Source organism: Narcine bancroftii, chromosome 3 (assembly GCF_036971445.1).
Source record: "Narcine bancroftii isolate sNarBan1 chromosome 3, sNarBan1.hap1, whole genome shotgun sequence".
Taxonomy (NCBI): Eukaryota; Metazoa; Chordata; class Chondrichthyes; order Torpediniformes; family Narcinidae; genus Narcine; species Narcine bancroftii.
The window spans coordinates 177251796-177270965 of NC_091471.1; the positions used below are offsets into that span (position 1 = coordinate 177251796).

The window sequence follows — 19170 nt, forward strand, 5'->3', positions numbered from 1 at the left end:
TGAGGGGGGATTTGATAGAAGTATTTAAAATTGAGGGGGATAGATAGAGTAGATGCGAATAGGCTCTTCCCCTTGAGGGAAGTGAGATTGGAACGAGGGGTCATAAGTTAAGGGTTAGGGGGCAAAAGTTTAAAAATAACTTGAGAGGAAGCTTCCTCACTCAGAGTGGTGGCTGAGTGGAATGACCTTCCGGAAGAGGTTGTTGCAGCAGGGTCAATTTTGTCATTTTAGAGAAGTTTGGATAAGTGCATGGATGTGAGGGGATTGGAGGGTTATGGACAGGGAGCAGGTAGGTGGGACAAGAGGAGATCACTTAAATTGGTGCGGGCCAGAGGGGCTGAGATGGCCTGTTTCTGTACTATAAAAAGGTTATATAACCTTTTTCTCTGTGCAGGTGCTCTCTAATCTTGTGAATATTTCTGTTTTATTTTCTAATTTCCCTTTCTTGCTTCTGAATTGGATGAAGTGTCATTGAAATTAATTTTTTTCTGTGACAATTTTACGAGCACAAGATGAGGCATTTCTGACTCCATCCACATTATTGACTGTGTTAACTAAATTTGTTTTTAAATCAGCAAACTTTATCCCTGTTTAGGGACAGAACTTCATGACACAATATGTTTAAAATGGCACAGCAATCTGATAATGTCTTGGTTTGCAAGTCTATGCAATGTGATACTGTAGTAATGATTGACTTGCTGCATGCCAAAGTTTTAAGTAAGGGGAGGCAGAGTACATTGGAAAATAAAAATGTATAACTATATAACAATTACAGAAACAGGCCAGTTCAGCCCTTCTATTCCATGCTGAACACCTTTTCCCACCTAGTCCCATTGACCCGAACCCGGCCAATAACCCTTCACACCTCTCTCGTCCATATATCTATCCAACTTTTCCTTAAATATTAAAATCAAGCCCACATCTACCACTTTGGCCAGAAGCTCATTCCATACTCCTACCACCCTCTGAGTGAAGAAATTCCCCCTCATGTTTCCCCTAAACTTTTCCCCCTTCAATCTCAATCCATGTCCTCTTGTTTGAATCTCCCCACTCTCAATGGAAAAAGCCTATCCACATTGACTCTATCTGTCCCCATCATACTTTTAAATACCTCTATAAAATCACCTCTCAATCTTCTATGTTCCAGGCAATAAAATCCCAGCCTTCTCAACCTTTCCCTGTAACTTAAACTCTGAAACCCAGGCAACATTCTTGTAAATCTCATCTCTACTCTCTCTATTCTGTTTATATTCTTCCTATAATTCGGCAGCCTAAACTGCACACAATATTCCAAATTTGGCCTCACTAATGCCTTATACAACTTCAACATTACATCCCAACTCCTGTATTCAGTACTCTGATTTATGAAGGCCAATATATCAGAAGTTTTTTTCGCCACCCTATCTAAATGTGACTCAGCTTTTGGGGAATTATGTACCAGAATTCCTAAATTCCTTTGTTTTACTGATTCCTTAATTGTCTACCATTTAACGTGTATGATCTTTGTTGATTAGTCCAACCAAAACATAGCACCTCACGTTTATCAGTATTAAATACCATCTGCCATCTTTCAGCCCTCTCTTCTAACAGGCCTATATCCCACTGGAAGCTTTGATAACTTTCTTCACTGTTCATAACACCACCAATCTTTATATCATCTGAATACTTACTAATCCAATTTACCACCCTATTATCTTGATCATTAATATATATGACAAACAATTTTCCACCACTATTCTCTGGCATCTCCCATCCAACCATTGTTGAATCCATTTCACGACTTCAACATGAATACCTAATGCTTGAATCTTCCTAACTAACCTCTTATGCGGAACTTTATCAATATGGACTTTAGTAAGGCCTTTGACAACATCCTGAGCCTTCTCCTCATCAACCTTCTTAATCACCTCCTCGAAAAACTCTAAGATTTGTTAAACGAGTTTTTCCATGTATAAAACTGGGTTGACTACTCTTAATCAACCCTTGTCTTGCCAAATAATTGTATATAACATCTCTAAGAACATTTTCCATTAATTTACCCACCATTGACATCAGACTCACAGGCCTATAATTACCCGGTTTACTTTTGGAGCCTTTTTTAAACAGCAGAACAACATGAGAGATCCTCCAGCACCTCCCTCGAGGCAATTGGCATTTTAAGTATTTGTGTCCAAGCCCCACTATTTGTACAGTAACCTCCCTCAGGATCCTAGGGAATATCTTGTTGGGACCCAGAGATTTATCCACCTCTCTTCTTTTTAAAATAGCCAGTACTGCTACTTCATTAATCTGTATGTTATCCATGACCTCACTACCAGATTTCTTACTTCACCTAGCTCAATCTTACTTCCCTTAGTGAATACTGAAGAAAAAAAACATTTAAAAAATTTCCTCCATCTCTTCTGACTTCTCACATAGTCTACCTCTCTGATCCTCAAGGGGCCCAATTTTATCCCTCACTATTCTTTTAATATTCCTGTAGAAACCCTTTTCGATTTATTTTTACCTTGCCTCCCAAAGCAGCCTCATTTGTCCTTTTAGCGTTTCTAATTTCTTAAGATTTTTTTAAACACTCCTTGTACTCCTCAAGCACTTCATCTATTCCCTGTTGTCTATACCTGTTTTAAAAATCCCTCTTCCTCTAAACCAAATTCCCAATATCCTTTGAAAACCAAGGCTCCCTATATTTTCTATCCTTTCCTTTAATCCTCATTGGGACATACCAATTCTGTACTCACAAAATTTCCCTTTTGCATATCCTCCATTTATCTGTTACATCCTTTCCTGAAAATAAGTGATCCCAATTCACACCCTCTAAATCCTTTTGCATCTCCTGAAAATTTGCCGTATTCCAATCAAGAATCTCAACCTTAGGCCCAGCCCTATCCTTCTCCATAATTAACATAAAACTAATAGTGTTATCATCACTAGACCCAAAGTGTTCCCCAACTCAAACCTCTGTCACCTGACCTATCTCGTTCCCTAATAGGGGATCTAATACTGACCCATCTCTAGTTGGTTCTTCTATATTGATTTAGACAACTTTCCTGAACATATTTGACAAACTCTAACCCATCCAGCCCTTTTACAGTATGGGTGTTCCAGTCAATGTGTGGAAAGTTAAAATCTCCTACAATCACCACCTTCTGTTTATTACACATATCTGCCATCTCCTTACAAATTTGCTCCTCTAATTCCCTCAGCCCATTGAGGGTCTATAATATAGTTAGTGTTTTCATGCCTTTCCCATTCCTCATTTCCACCTAAATAGCCTCTCTTGATGACCCCTCCAATCTATCCTGCCATAGCACCGCTGTAATGTATTCTCTTGAAAACAATGAGACTCCTCCACCTTTTATCCCCCCGTTCTATCATGTCTAAAACAACGGAACCCTGGAACAATTAGCTTCAAACCATGTCCCTCCTGCAACCAAATTTCACTGATGGCTACAATATCATATTTCCATGTGTCAATCCGTGCTCTAAGCTCATCCACCTTTCTTACAATGCTCCTTGCATTGAAATATATACACTTGAGAGAATGTCCCCACATGCACTCCTTTGATGACCATCTTCTTTTACCACCCCTTCCTTCATTAACTTTAACATTCTGGTTCCTCGCTCTCTTCAAATCTAAGTGCTTTTCCACCTTAATCTCTGCACTCTCATTCTGATTCCCACCACCACCCCAAACCCCCACCCCCCTGAACTACTTTAAAAACTCCCCAACAGCTCTAGAAAACCTGCCTGCCAGAATATTGGTCCCCCTCCAGTTCAAGTGCAGTCTGTCCCTTTTGTATAGGTCAGACCTTCCCCAGAAGAGATCCACAAATGTACAAATATGTACTCCTGCCTCAACTCTTTAGCCACACATTCATCTGCCACATCTTCCTATTCCTACCCTCTGTAGTGCATATTAGCAGTCTAATTAGCAGTCTATGGCAGCAGTCCCAAGATTACCACCCTTAAGGTCCTGCTTTTTAACTTTTTCCTAACTCTATATATTCTTTCTTCAGGACCTCATTCCCACTTCTGTCTTATCATTGGTTCCCACATGGACCATGAGATCTGACTGTTTTCCCTCCCCATCTAGAATGCTGCGTACTCAATCAGAGACATCCCTGAACCTGACACCTGGGAGGCAAACCTCCTATCTGCTCCTCTGACCAGCAATACCCCAATTACAAGAGCTCTCCTCTTTCCCCCCCCCCCCTTTCCCTTCTGAGCCAAGGGGCCAGCCCCCATACCAGAGACTTGACCACTGCGACTTTTCCCTGGTAGGTCATTTCCCTCCCCCAATAATATCTAAAAAAATATACTTATTATTGAGGGGAATGGCTGCAGGGGTACTCTGCACTGTCTGTCTCTTCCCCCCTCCCCCACCTTCTCTTTCCTCACCATCACCCAGTTAGCTAACTCCTGTCTGTTTGGGGTGACTGTCTCCATGAAACTCCAATCTATGATTGCCTCTGCCTTTCTTATGATTGAAGTTCACCCAGCTGCAACTGCAGTACCCGAACACTATCTCCCAGGAGTTGCATCTGGATGCACCTTTTGTTGGTGTAGTCATCAAGAACATCTGCGCTGTCCCTGACCTCCCACATCCAGCAATTGGAGCACAGGACTACCCCAACTGCCTCCATAACCTACTCTTAAATTAGATTGATTAAAATAAACTTACCAAGTCACTGGGAGCACTTCCTTGGCCGAGGCCTCTCGAGTCAAAGCCTTGAAGTCCAATTCTTTCACTACATTACTCACTCACTGGGCCTCTCCTTTACCTAACTCACCCTTTATTGGTCCTTGCCAATTAACTCAATTTCCCAATTACTCAGTGGAAAGGCCAAAGTCATGACCCCGGCTTTTTAAACTCCTAAGATCTACTTACCAACACGAAACACTTGACCCACCTCCGACTCTGTCTCTCCTTTGGAAAGATATCATCATTTCCAATTTCTTAAAACATTTATATATTTTCAACTGGGGAAAAAAGTGAAAATTTCTCTACTCTCAACCAAACAATTATTGCCAGGCAGTCACATCTCAAAATAAAAGCCTCAATCTCTTTCAGGCTAATTGTTGGCCATCCTATACTTTGTGAATTTCTGGATACCCATCTTCAGCTCCTGAGAATATCAATTTTGAGAGTAACTCTATCAAATTGAAGTACTCATTCTGGTATATCTCCTTTATGGTTTTGAAATCCTTCAAGGAAGACCAAATATAACCCAGATGGGACCAACCCACTGATTATAAAATGTTTAATGAGAGTTTTAAAATGGAGAAACATTTTTTCTAATTGAACAAAATATCTTTAACGTTACCTGTCATTCTTAGAAAAAAAATAGTATGTTCCTTTTGAACAGAGATACAGAGAAAATTCTTCAGCCAAAGGGTAGTGAATTTGTGGAATTTCTTGCAACAGTTGGCTGTGGAGGCCAAGTCATTTAAAACAGAGGATGATAGGTTTTTTGATTGGTGAAGGTTATGGGAAGAAGGCCAGGCAGTGGGGCTGAGATGGAAAAATGAATCAGCTTTTGATTTGATGGACTGAATAGTCTATTTCTGTTCCTTTGTCTTCTGGTCTTAAAACCTATATGGGTCAACTGGCTGGAGTTTTGCAGTAATTTTTAACTTCTTGCTGCTATGCTCTGAGATCAGAAGGACATCCAGTATTCTGGTGCCCAAAAAGAGCAAGGTGATCTACCTCAACAACTATCAGCAGGTGGCACTTAGTCAACAGCAATGAAGTAATAACACAAAAAGGTTGGACGAACTCAGCAGTCTCGCAGTGTCCGCATAAGATATATTACCACTTTGGCTTGGCTTCGCGGACGAAGATTTATGGAGGGGGTAAAAAGTCCACGTCAGCTGCAGGCTCGTTTGTGGCTGACCAGTCCGATGCGGGACAGGCAGACACGATTGCAGCGGTTGCAAGGGAAAATTGGTTGGTTGGGGTTGGGTGTTGGGTTTTTCCTCCTTTGCCTTTTGTCAGTGAGGTGGGCTCTGCGGTCTTCTTCAAAGGAGGCTGCTGCCCGCCAAACTGTGAGGCGCCAAGATGCACGGTTTGAGGCGTTATCAGCCCACTGGCGGTGGTCAATGTGGCAGGCACCAAGAGATTTCTTTAGGCAGTCCTTGTACCTTTTCTTTGGTGCACCTCTGTCACGGTGGCCAGTGGAGAGCTCGCCATATAATACGATCTTGGGAAGGCGATGGTCCTCCATTCTGGAGACGTGACCCATCCAGCGCAGCTGGATCTTCAGCAGCGTGGACTCGATGCTGTCGACCTCTGCCATCTTGAGTACCTCGACGTTAGGGGTGTGAGCGCTCCAATGGATGTTGAGGATGGAGCGGAGACAACGCTGGTGGAAGCGTTCTAGGAGCCGTAGGTGGTGCCGGTAGAGGTTGAGAAATATACAATCCAGTAACCATTGGGGGGAAATCAGGAGTGGAGAGGGTGAGCAAATTTAAGTTCTTGGGGTCCCTATCTTGGAGGATCTTTCCTAGACCCAACACACTAATGGCATCATGAAGAAAGCACGTCAGCCCCTCTACTTCCTCAAGAGTTTGCAGAGGTTTGGTATGACACCAGAAACCCTGGGAAATTTCTACAGAGGTATGGTGGAAAGTATGCTGACCAACTGCATCACAGACTGGTAGGGGAATGCATAAAGCTCTCCAAAAGGTAGTGGATACAGCCCAGGACATTGAGGGATTAAATGGCTTACTGTTGGTCCTGTTTCTTTTGTTCAAATGTAAAATGGGTCAAGAATCCCAAGAGACAGACCATAAGATGAAGTAGAATTAGGCCATTTAGCTCATGAACCTGCTCCATCATTTGAATAGTGTTGACATTTTTTCTTTTCTGATCAGATTTCTGTTTTATTGTCTGAGTACATACACGACATCACAAAACCCAGATTCTTTTTCTGCGGGCGAGGCACAATTACCACTTATTGGTAGTGCAAAAAAAACTGTACGCAGCATATACATGTGAACAAATAAAGAACTGTAAATAGACAATGAATGTAAACAAACTGACTGCAATACAGAGAGAATTTAAAAAATTAATAAGACGCCAGCGACCTTCTGCGGGCCACAGAACCCCTCTTAAATACTCCTTTAAAATAGCCACCTTCCCAGCTGCATTCATTACAACCTACTACATATCATGGCTGACCCAGTCTTGATTTCCTTATCATTTTACCCACTCTTGCCATCCCCAAACCCCGCTCCTCCGCTATTATGTTTTAAAAGTGTTGTCATACATTGAGTTTAAAAAGGGAAAACTGAGAGATTGAAAAGGGGGATGGTGGTGGTGAAGAAGCGGAAATGAGGTGTAAACAAGATATGAGAAGGCCACGTTGAACTATATGACTTTAAACATTAATGGAATACATAACCAAATTAAAAGGAAGAGGCTATTAAATTTACTGAAAAAAGAAAAAAAGATTTAGCATTTGTGCAGGAAACGCATCTAACTGAAGTGGAACATAACAAATTAAAGAGAGACTGGGTAGGACACATAATGGCAGCATCATATAATTCAAAAGCCAGAGGTGTAGCTATATTAATCAATAAAAATGTACCAATCAAAATAGAGGAGGAAATAATAGATCCAGCAGGGAGGTATGTAATGATAAAGTGTCAGATATATTCAGAATTCTGGAATTTGGTCAATATATATGCACCTTATGAAGAGGATCAAAAGTTTATGCAAGATAGTTTTTGAAGATTGTAGATACGCAAGGGAATATATTGATAGGAGGGGACTTTAACCTTAGTTTGGACTCAAAGATGGATAAAACTGGACAAAAGACTAGCAAAAAGAATAAAGTAGCCAAATTTATGGTTAAATCAATGCAGGAAATGAAACTTATGGATATATGGAGGAGACAGTACCCAAGAGAGAAGGAATACTCATATTATTGAACAGCCTCTCATCAAGCTTTCAATCCAGGGCAACAATATACTAGCTTTTGTGAAATTTTCTCTTTCACACCTTATTGTCACAGTTTGCATCTTGAGGCAAGTAATAAAATGATCAGATTATTAAACCACATCCTTGAATTCTTGAATCCAACAAACAATGGATACTGCCTCCATTTTAGTAAGGGAAGAATTGAGCATTTTTTAAAAATATATGACCACTGTAACTGCACATCCTCTCAACAAAAGTTTGTGCATTTCTGAAAATATTATAGTGTACTTTCTCTGTTGCATCCAGGTTGGTAAATATTATCTGAAGCTAGCTGGTGAAAAGGATGAAGAACTGAATAATTGTACAGCAGTAGAGTGGTTGATCCAAGCTGCCAAACAGGGCAAGAAAGAAGCAGTAAAACTTTTGAAAAGTTGTCTTGCAGAAAGGAAAGGTAAGTTTTTGTAACTTAAAGTTACTACTTGCTAATCAGCTTGAAAATATTTCAATTGAAAAAACTGGATGCCATGATAAAACAAGTAAAATTAAAGAGGGAATTATGATTAAAAAAATACACCAATATCATAATGAATATGTATTCAGTTCTGGACAATGCTGTACAGTGTATATTATTTATTATGATAGAGATACAGCACGTTAACAGGTCCTTCCAGCCCACAAGCCCGTGCTGTCCAAATTAACCTCCACACCTTTGGAACATGGGAGGAATGAGCACCCAGAGGAAACCCAGGTAGTCATGGGCAGAATGTACAAATTCCTTACAGACCGTGGCAGATTCGAAGCCAGGTCACTGGTGCTGTAATAGCATTGCACTAATCGCTCACCATTCATGCCACCCTAAATACATCTACTAAAAAAAGGTCCAAAGTGACAACATTAAATAGAACCTGGTCATAAAAAGACACACAAGAGTAGGCGCCTTGACCCTACCAGCTTGGTCTGCCATTCAACAAGATTATTGATGGTCTGAGTACAACATCATCTCAGCATTTGTATCAACTCCCAGTAACATTTATCCTGAATCTATCTACCCTGCCGAAAAATATTCAAAGACTTAAAGATAGAATGTTCCTAAACCATTTGAAGAAAAATTATGTTTGCCTCTTAAATGGACATCCCTTAGTTTTAAATCAGTAACCCTAGTTCTGGATTCTCCAACAATTAACAACACTCCTTCCCCCACTCTTGAAGATTTTTTTATGCTTAAGTCATCTGTCACTAATCTGGCCACATTGTATGGCACAGACAAGCTAGACCTGTGGAGCTGTTTCCATGCTATGTGACTCAATGTCTCTATTTCTCATTAAATAACCTATCCATTCCAGGAATTAGTCTTCTGAACGATAAAAAAAATGCATATAAAACATCACTTACTTTTTTTGAATATTTTATTTAAATCAACATATATGATAATTATGACAATTAGTATCAAATCACAATGTTACAGTGTTTACAAATATATGTTGATATATTAAAAAAAGGAAAACTGAAAAGAAATAACTAAAACTAAAAAAACTCCTAAAAACCAACTAAACTCTTCCCCCCACACTAAACTAATCCCAATAACTAAAGTCTAAATATAAAATACATAATAACATATCTGTATATTAATTTCATGGTGACACTCAAGAATCCCCCAAAAAAAACATTTTTCCAAAATTATTACTCATTTCGGGAAAACTTCACTGGTTTGGAGAATTCAAAACAAAAAAAATATATAATGTTAATCTCATTATTCTAGTGCACGGGCTCCAAATTTGTAAAAATAAAGAATATTTTCCCCTTAAATTATGTATTTTTTTTTTCTAAAGCAATACAACTTTGAATCTGTGTGCCATCTTTCTGATGTTAATGAAGCATCTGATTTCCATGTAACAGCAATATATTTCCTTGCTATTACCAAAAGTAACTTAACAAATTTCAATTGAAAATAATAATTTAGGAGTGATATTCTCAAAATTTCCCAACAATAATAATTCAGGATTAAACGGAAAAACAACACCAGTAATTTATTGTAGAAACTTACAGAAATCCAAAAAGGGTTAACTTTCAAACAAGACCACATAGAATGAAGAAAGGTTCCAACTTCTTTTCCACATCTAAAACATTGGTCCGATATATTCGATCTCCATCCACTCATTTTCTGAGATGTAATATATAATTGATGTAAAAAATTATAATGGAGTAATCTATACCTTACATTAATAGTATTAGACATAATTTCTTAACATAAATCTTGCCATATCTGCTGGCTGATCTATTGTTAAATTTAAATCTTGTTCCCATCCTTCTTTTGAATTAAACAAACCTGCTTTAGGTGTTTGTTCTTGTACCAACATGTATGCCATTGAAATTAATATTTTAGTCATTCCATCAACAATAACTTGTTCTAAATTTGTAAGATTTTAAAAAATAGCAGATCCCAATTTCTCTCTTAAATAGGCTCTTAATTGAAAGTAACAAAATAGTGTGTTGTGGGAAATATCATATTTAATTTTTTATTGATCAAATGACATAATTCTATCATTATCATAGGAATCTCCCAGTTTAGAAATTCCTTTATTATTTCAAATATTCAAAAAAAGATAATCTTTTGAAAAAATTAAGAGAGGATTAATTAATGGCATTTTTAACACTAAAAAATTTCCATCAATTTCTAATTTAACTTTATTTCAAATATTAAGCAAATGTTTCAATATTGGAGCATCTTTATCCATTGTTATTAATTTTGGTTCCCATTTATAAAGAAACTCTTCTGATATAGTTTCTCTGATTTTATTTAATTCAATTTCTACCCAAGATGGTTTAGTTTTTACAAACAAAGAAACAAGAAATCTTAATTGTGCTGCTTTATAATAATTCTTAAAATTAGGAAGATGTCATCCTCCTAATTCATATTTCCATGTTAACTTTTCTAATGATTTTCTTGCTAGTAACATCACTTAAATTAAGTCAAGTTTATTGTCAGCAGATTGTACAAGTAGAACCTGTCAAAACAGCATTCTCCAGTTCTCAGTGCAAAGCACCAAACATGACACACATACAGGAAACATTTGCAGTATTTCATCTAAGCAAATAAATAAATAAATAGATGGTGCTTTGTGCATATGAGAGTCTTGAATTGTTCATGTGATCAGTTCCTTTGGTTGTTCAGCATTCTTAGTGCCCATGGCAAGAAGCTGATCCTCAGCCTGGTGGTGCTGGCTCTGATACTCCTGTATCTCTTTCCCTATGGGAGCAACTGAAAGATGCTGTATGCAGGGTGGAGGGATTTCTCAACGATTTTGTGAGCCCTCTTCAGACAATGATCCCCGAAGGTCACATTGATGGGGGGGGAGAAAGACTCCAGATATCCTCTTTGCCACTCTTATGGTCCTGTTGATTGATCTCCAATCCATTTCTCTGCAGCAACCTTACCACATTGTGATGCTCTTGAAAGAGCTCCTATAGCAGGTTGACAGATGGTGGCCTTTAGCCTTGCCCACTTCAGTCTTTGCAGGAAGTGCAGCAGCTGTTCCACCTTCCTGACAGTGAGGAGATGTTGAGTGTTCACGATAGGTCAGTAGTTAAGTGATTTCCAAGGAACTTGGTGCTCTCCACTCTCTACTACAGAGTTGTTGATGGGTAATGGAGGGTAGTCATTCCTGGTCCTCATGAAGACCATGATCATGCCCTTTGTCTTGTCCACATTGAGCTTGGGTTGTTACTCTTGCATAATTTAATGAGATTTTCCACCTCTTTTCTGTAGAGTGACTCATCGTTGTTGAAGAGGCCAGCTACTGTTGTGCAGCTGGCCTCTTTTGCATCATCCTGTTCTCATCAAACTGTGTAAAGAAGATGTTCAGTCTGTCTGAAAAAGAGACAAATTGTCTTCAACTCGCAAGGTTGACTTGCGATCCCTAATAGTCTTGATCCCTTGCCATATCTGCCTCGTGTCGCTGGTGTTGCACAGCCTTCCGGATTGCATGGGAGAGTTCAGCTCTGGCTGATCTTAGTGCCATCCTGCACCCTGCATCACTATCTCTGAGAAGGCCCAGACCTCTGCATTCAACCATAGTTTCTGGTTAGCCCTAGTTATGAAGTATTTGATCTCAGTAACATCCTCCATGCACTTGCTGATGTCGCCAGTCACTGAGCTTGTGTACTTTTCTATGTTTACATGACCGTTTTTAGATGGCCACCTCCCAAGCATCTAATCTTGTTGCACTGTCAGTCTGATAGTGGTCCTTCTATTACACCATGAATTTAGGATATCAGTTTCTTTATTAAACTGGAAAAAAATCAAAAACACATTAAGAGGGTCCGTCGGAAATTTTTTCCACAAATGGCGGCGCTTTATGCATTTTCTTCTCTGAATTATAAGTGCTGATGGAGTACAAAACTAACCATAACACTGTTGTATCAGAACAATTGGTAATATACCAATAATACTGTCAGCAAAGGTGCCAAGGTGGTCAGGGGCGGGGTATCTGGGCATGTAACTGAGGATGTATGTGAACATTTGTATATATGTGTGTTGTTTTTTTCCTGTTTTTAAAAAAAAAATGAAAATAGAAACACAGTGTACATCTGTATATTGTGTATGAATTGCTTTTTGATGCTGAATAAATATATTTTTTAAAAATTGATCTGGCCCATGAGCCTGTGCTACACAAATATGCCAATTAACCTGCAACTCCTGTATGTTTTTTGAGTAATTAGTTTCTAAAAATTTCCTCATTAAAAATGTTAACTTAACAGTCTGTACAATGAGACCTTTTCTGCAATTTAAGAAGGGCACAACTTTCTGTGGATAACAGGAAAGTGTATACTTGTACCACAAAATGTGGTTACCACAAAGACCTTTTCCTTTGCAATTGATACTTCCTCCCAAATAAACATGCCCTGTAATGTTACATGAGTATTAATATAATACACTAAAATGTTTAAGCACCCAAAGGAAATATATTCACTGAACAATTGATACTTAAAAAGCACAAGTTAGTTTAGTAATCAAATGATGCAGCGATGTAAAAACAAAAAAGAAGTTCTCTGTAATAACACCACACAACAGGAAACTACTTGATACAAGTGGCCTGGAAACTGTTCACCATACTTGTCTGGTAGTGACATGTTTGGAAAAAGTCAGGATGGGCTGATCTATGACTACACAGCTGAACATGCAGAAAATTGGCAGATAACGTGAATAGGGTGTCATTTCCTACTTTATCTCCCTTTTTAAATAAAGAATCTACATTCTCTATTTTCTAATTTAATGGAACCTTCCATGATTTTAGGAATTTTTGTAAAATCAACAAAAAAATTGCCTAGTTACTTCTGCGATCCTAGTTTTCAAGTCTATCATTTGAACAATTTACTCAATTCTAATCTTTCTTCCTTCCTTTTGTCATCCAATTCTTTTTGGAATGCAGCTTGTATCTTCAGTATTGCATCCATCTATCATAACCTTATCTTACATGATTAATTCCCAGATTTTTTTATTTACAGAACCTAATAGTAATCTTGTTAAATCTTCAAATAGCTCCAGAAACTTAGTTTTGCATTTGTACCTTACTCTCATATTCTGACTTTTTCTTTATTAATCTTTCAATCATTCTTGACAGTAATTGATATTCTGTACAATCTTCTGACCTGCCACCTGTGTTTGCACAATCATATTTTCCTGCATTTGAAAATATCTTTTAATTACGAATGATGGCACTTTCACTTGAAGACTTGCATTTCATGAAAGTTTAAGCAGTCTGATTCTCATTTTTAAAACTGAGGGAGTTTGGATGAATTTGAGAAGTTCACTCTTTAATTAAAATTGGGAGCAATGAATAAAATATTTATTAATAATTCCAATTAAAAAAAGAAAATTCTTTTCACGGAGAATGATTAGAATGTGGGACATGTTGGCACAACTAGTTGGGAATAAAATGAGCATTTAGAGGGAAGACAACCATATTGTGAGGAAGAAATGTAAATATGTGTTGATACAATTGGATGATGAAGAGTGGGAGAAAGTTCAAAAAGAGAATAAGAGACAGACCAGTTAGGTGAGGTAGCTTGTTACTGTACTCCAGGGACAATAGGCAATTATACCTGATGAGAATATGTTAAGAGAAAAGACCAAATTGACTGACATCCTACACTCTAGAAATATAAGGGTTGGAATTGGAACTTTCATAGAGTTGAGATAATTTATTAACGATATTGAATGGTGCCTATGATTAGTAAAAGGTGGGAAAACACCTAAAATGAGTGAAAAGTGAAGCCATGTGTTAGTATGATGTCTTTCAGAAGTGGCTCAAAGTATTATCACATTGATATCAGCAAAAAAAGTTAATTTAAATTATGGTCTGAAAGAACAAAGCCCCTGGCCAAATCGCAAATACTCAAAATACTGTTGAAAACCAAAATATTTCCCCTCCCAAAAGTAAAATGGAAAAAAAATAACATTTAAGATAGGTATTAATATGTATGGAAAAGGACAGTTAATTGAAAATGCAAGAGGAGGCTACCTTTTTCTCTATCATCTATCTGGGTTGGCTCAAACAGTTGTGACTATCAGAACTGACTTGTATGCAAATACACATATTTGTCCAATATTTAAGGATTGTTTTACACTTTTAGCTTGTTTTCCATTTATAAAGATGCAAAATTTGAAGACATTTTTTCAAATAGAGCCATCCATTAATTTAAATGGTTACAGGCCCTACCAGCCCACAAGTCTGTGCTGCCCAAACACACTGATTAACCTACAAAATCTGTACATTCTTGGTGGGTGGGAGTAACCTGCACTGAGACGAAACCTACATGGATATGGAGAGAATGTATAAACTCTTTATAGGCAGTTCAGGATTCAAACCCAGGTCATGATGCTGAACAGTAGGGAAATAGAACAGTTGGAAAGGGAGATAGTAAGTACAGAAAAAGAACTAGCAACAAGAGAAGATACAACAAAAAGAGAATTGGCTGACAAAAAAATAAAATACGAAACATTACAAACGTAGAAGGCAGAGAAGAACATAATGAAAATAAAGCAGAAGTATTACGAGCTGGGAGATGAAACACAAGACTTAAAACAGAACAAGCTAAAAGAACTGTATTGGCATCAAGGAAAAAGGACAAACAAATTACATATAACCCAATAGAGATTAATGAGAACTTTAAGGAATTTTATGAACAATTATACCAAACTGAGAACGAGGGGAAAGATAATAAAATAGAAGAGTTTTTAGCTAAAATTGAACTGCTGAAATTGCAAGAAGAGGAACAAAACAAACTGATAAAATCATTTGAAATAGAGGAAGTACAGGATATATTAAAAAAGCTGCTGAACAATAAAATGCCTGGAGAGGATGGATTCCCAGTAGAGTTCTATAAAACATTTAAACATTTATTAATTCCTCCTCTCCTGGAAGTAATGAACCAGATAGAAGAAACTCAAAACTTGTCAGATTCATGTAAGACAGCAATAATTACAGTGATACCTAAGACAGGGAAAGATCCACTAACACCAGCATCATATAGACAATATCTCGACTTAATTCAGATTATAAGATAATAGCGAAATTATTAGCATACAGATTGGCCGACTGTGTACCAAAAATAGTAAAACAAGATCAAACTGGATTTATTAAGAAAAGATGAACAACGGATAATGTCTGCAAGATCATTAATCCATGCAGTACAAGGAAATAAGATACCAACAGTGGCTGTTGCTTTAGACACAGAGAAAGCCTTTGACAGGGTAGAATGGAATTATTTATTCAAAGTATTGCAGAGGTTCAACCTACCAGAAAAATATATTAATTGGATTAAAGCATTATATAAGGGACCATTGGAGAAGGTGACAGTAAATGGATATATATCGAACCAATTTAAATTAAATAGGTCAACTAGGCAGGGATGTCCACTATCTCCTTCACTGTTCACTTTAGCAATAGAACCATTGGCAGAACTGATAAGAACAGAAAATAAAATAAAAGGGATAAAAATAAAGAAGGATTATAAAATCAGTTTATTTGCAGATGACATCATAATATACTTAACAGAACCAGAAATATCAATAAAAGAACTACATAAGAAATTGCAGGAATATGGGGGCGTGGCAAGATGGCGTAGGGAACAGACGTGCCTTCCAGACCTCTCCTGAATCTGATTTATTGTTTTGTCTTTAAGTGCCCGTTAAAGTTCTTTTAAAAGTTTATAAATAATAAGAGGTGTTGGATTAGTGCCTAATGGTTTATATGCAAAAAAAGGGTAAAAGAAAATATCAACGGACTGTTAAAAAAACTACATTTTCCGAAATTGTCTGAGCCTACTTGTTTACAAGAAGCCAGGTCTTAACGTAGAATGGATCCAGAGGAGGACATGCAGAGTTCGGCATTGAAGCTTTGTTTTAAGCCGGTGAGGCTCTCTGAAGGTCGCACTCAACAGCTTTCAGAACAAGGGGCTGGACGGGTGCCAGTGTTTCGCGCGGTGGCCTCTGCAGGTGTTGTTGCTGAGGTTTTGACAGTTGAATCAGCTGGGGCGCCACCAGCTGGAGAGTTAAAGAGTTGTCATTCGACTGCTATAGTGGTGGCGCTGCAAAATGCATCTTCAATTACAACGGTTTTTCCAGACATCGATTCAGTGAAGATGATTAAAGAGATTTGGCTTAAAGATAACCCTGATCTTCAGTCTCCTGGCATTGCTGGCGGGACTTTGAGAGGGATTTTTATACGAAGTCAAACTGCTAGAAAAGATACTAAATTAAGGGAAGGGACAGAAGATCCCGTGGTCTCTAAGGAACAGCAAGACCCCATTATGCCTGAATCTACTTCTGTTGAAATGTTTGTTAAGGATCTTGAAGATAAGATATATTCTGTATCGAGTCACAGCTAATTTTGTGAACCTGTTTATTTCGAAGATTAATACGATGGCTGAAGTCATTAATGGAGCTTTTAAGCTTGAAACCATTGAAAGATTTGAAATGTGTGATCAAGGTTTAGTCGATGCACAGGATCAACTGCAAGATGAAAATAGAATAATTGAAACATTGCAGATCCAAAATAAATATTTAGCAAAAAAGGTTGATTATTTGGAGAATCAATCTAGACGGAACAACGTGAAAATTGTTGGTTTGCCAGAAGGCATAGAAGGACCAGATCCAAGAAAATTTTTTACTGAATGGATTCCACGAGTGTTAGGACAGGATAAATTTTCTGAAGGTTTAATACTGGAACGTGCTTATAGAGTTTTAAGAAGAAAATCTTTTTCAGGACAGAATCCAAGATCTGTTTTGATCCGTTGTTTAAACAATTGTGACAGAGAGACAATTTTACGTACGACTATTAGAAATGCCCAGCAAAATAGATCTCCTTTGATGGTTCAGAATAATCCTGTTTTCTTCTATCAAGATTTGAGTCAAGAAATTATGTTTCAACGACGCGAATTTAATTCTGTGAAAGAACGGTTGTGGAAAAAAAGACATAAGGGAACATTCAGGTATTCTGCAGTACTGAAGATTTTTTAGGATGGAAATTAGCCAAAGTTCTTTGACAATCCTAAAGAGGTTATGGACTTTGCTCAGTCTCTACCAATCATGCAGTTTCAGGAACGATGTAGTCCTTCAAGGTCTCCAAAGAGAGTAGAGATGTAAGGTGGGATACAGTTTTTTAAAAGAAATGGAAGCAATGGTGACCGAAGTGGTAACGTTGATTTAAAAAAATAAATCTTTTATCTTATTTTTTGAAGAGTTTAAATAGTTTAAATAATGATGATAGTTTAATGAAATGGGAGTTGGGAGAGGGAACTGGGTGGGCACTAGTTTCCAGAAGTCATCAGCTACCTGTGAGTTATCTCACACCCAATATTTTGGGGGAGTTACCGCTTTGGGCGGTTTAAACAGGAGGAGGTAGTTGTGACCTCCGACCTGTTTTTTTTCTTTTTAATTTTTGGGTTAAGAAGTGAAGGTTTTTTAATTATTATTTTTTTAAAAATAAATAATTTTTTTTAACTCTTTGTTTTCTGATTGTAATTGAGAGGGAATTAGGAGGTTTTTTCTCTCTCCTTTTTTTTCTCTTTTTTGGGGGGGGGTTTTTTCTTTTTTTCTTTCTTTTTTAAGAGGATGATGTCACAGAAGATAATAAGTCAAAAATTGAGGATGTTGAATTAGATGAAGAGGAAGATGAGGGGAAAGGTGATAAGAAGAAAAAGAAGAAAATTAAGTACAAATACATTGAGGGAGAAGAATTTAATAAAATTAAGTTAATTTCGATAGAGAATTTTGAAGATGTTATAAATGAAGAATATGAAGAATTTTATAAGAGTTTGACCTTTTTTCTTTTTTTTTCTTTTTTTTATACATGTATTATGTTTGATTTAAATATATGTTTAAGGGTATTATTTTAGTATTGATATTTTTTTTGTTGTTAGTAATTTTTTTTGTTGTTAAGTTTTATCCTTTTTTATAAGTGGGGTTTTTTCTATTTTATTTACAATATTGTTAATTAATTCTTCACTCTTTATTTTGGGGGGAGGGTTGGACTAATTTTAAATTAGATGATTAATGTTGTGTTATAATTATTGGGGGGGTTAATTTGTGTAGTTTAATGATGTAGTATTCTAATTTTTATTATCTTATTTTTTATTATTTCTTTAAATGTAATTTTTATTTTATTCATGTCATAAAATTTTAAATAAAGTTTAAAAAAAAAGAAATTGAAGGAATATGGAGAAATATCGGGGTACAAAATCAACGCAAATAAAAGTGAAGCGATGCCAATGAATAATGCGGATTACACAGAATTTAAAAAAAGAATCACCATTTAAATGGCAAACACAAGCAATTCAATACCTAGGTATTAGATTAGATAATAATTTAGGCCATCAATACAAATTAAATTATCAGCCATTAGTGAAGAAATAACAGGATGACTTAGAACATTGGAAAGAATTACCACTAACACTAATAGGAAGGGTAAATTGCATTAAAATGAATGTCTTCCCAAGGATACAATACCTATTTCAATCGTTACCAATTCCCTTAACAGAGAAATTCTTCAATGAACTAAAGAGAATAATAAGGAAATTCTTATGGAAAGGGGTGAAACCGAGGATAGCGCTAGATAAATTAACAGAATGGTACATACAAGTGGTTTGCAGTTACCAAACTTTAACAATTATTATAGAGCAGCACAATTAAGGTATTTATCAGATTTTTATCAAACAAGGGAAAAACCAGATTGGACCAAGATAGAGCT

General features: G+C 37.1%; 1 protein-coding gene across 3 annotated transcripts in view; it reads left to right on the forward strand.

Annotated features, from left to right (window-relative positions):
• The window catches only part of wfs1b (Wolfram syndrome 1b (wolframin)), a 42317-nt gene that overhangs the window by 14531 nt on the left and 8616 nt on the right, over nucleotides 1-19170 (forward strand). For all 3 annotated transcript variants that reach the window (XM_069925959.1, XM_069925961.1, XM_069925960.1), the window contains one exon: nucleotides 8228-8372. In XM_069925959.1, coding sequence (XP_069782060.1) covers nucleotides 8228-8372 — 145 coding nt within the window. The remainder of the gene's footprint in view (nucleotides 1-8227; nucleotides 8373-19170) is intronic.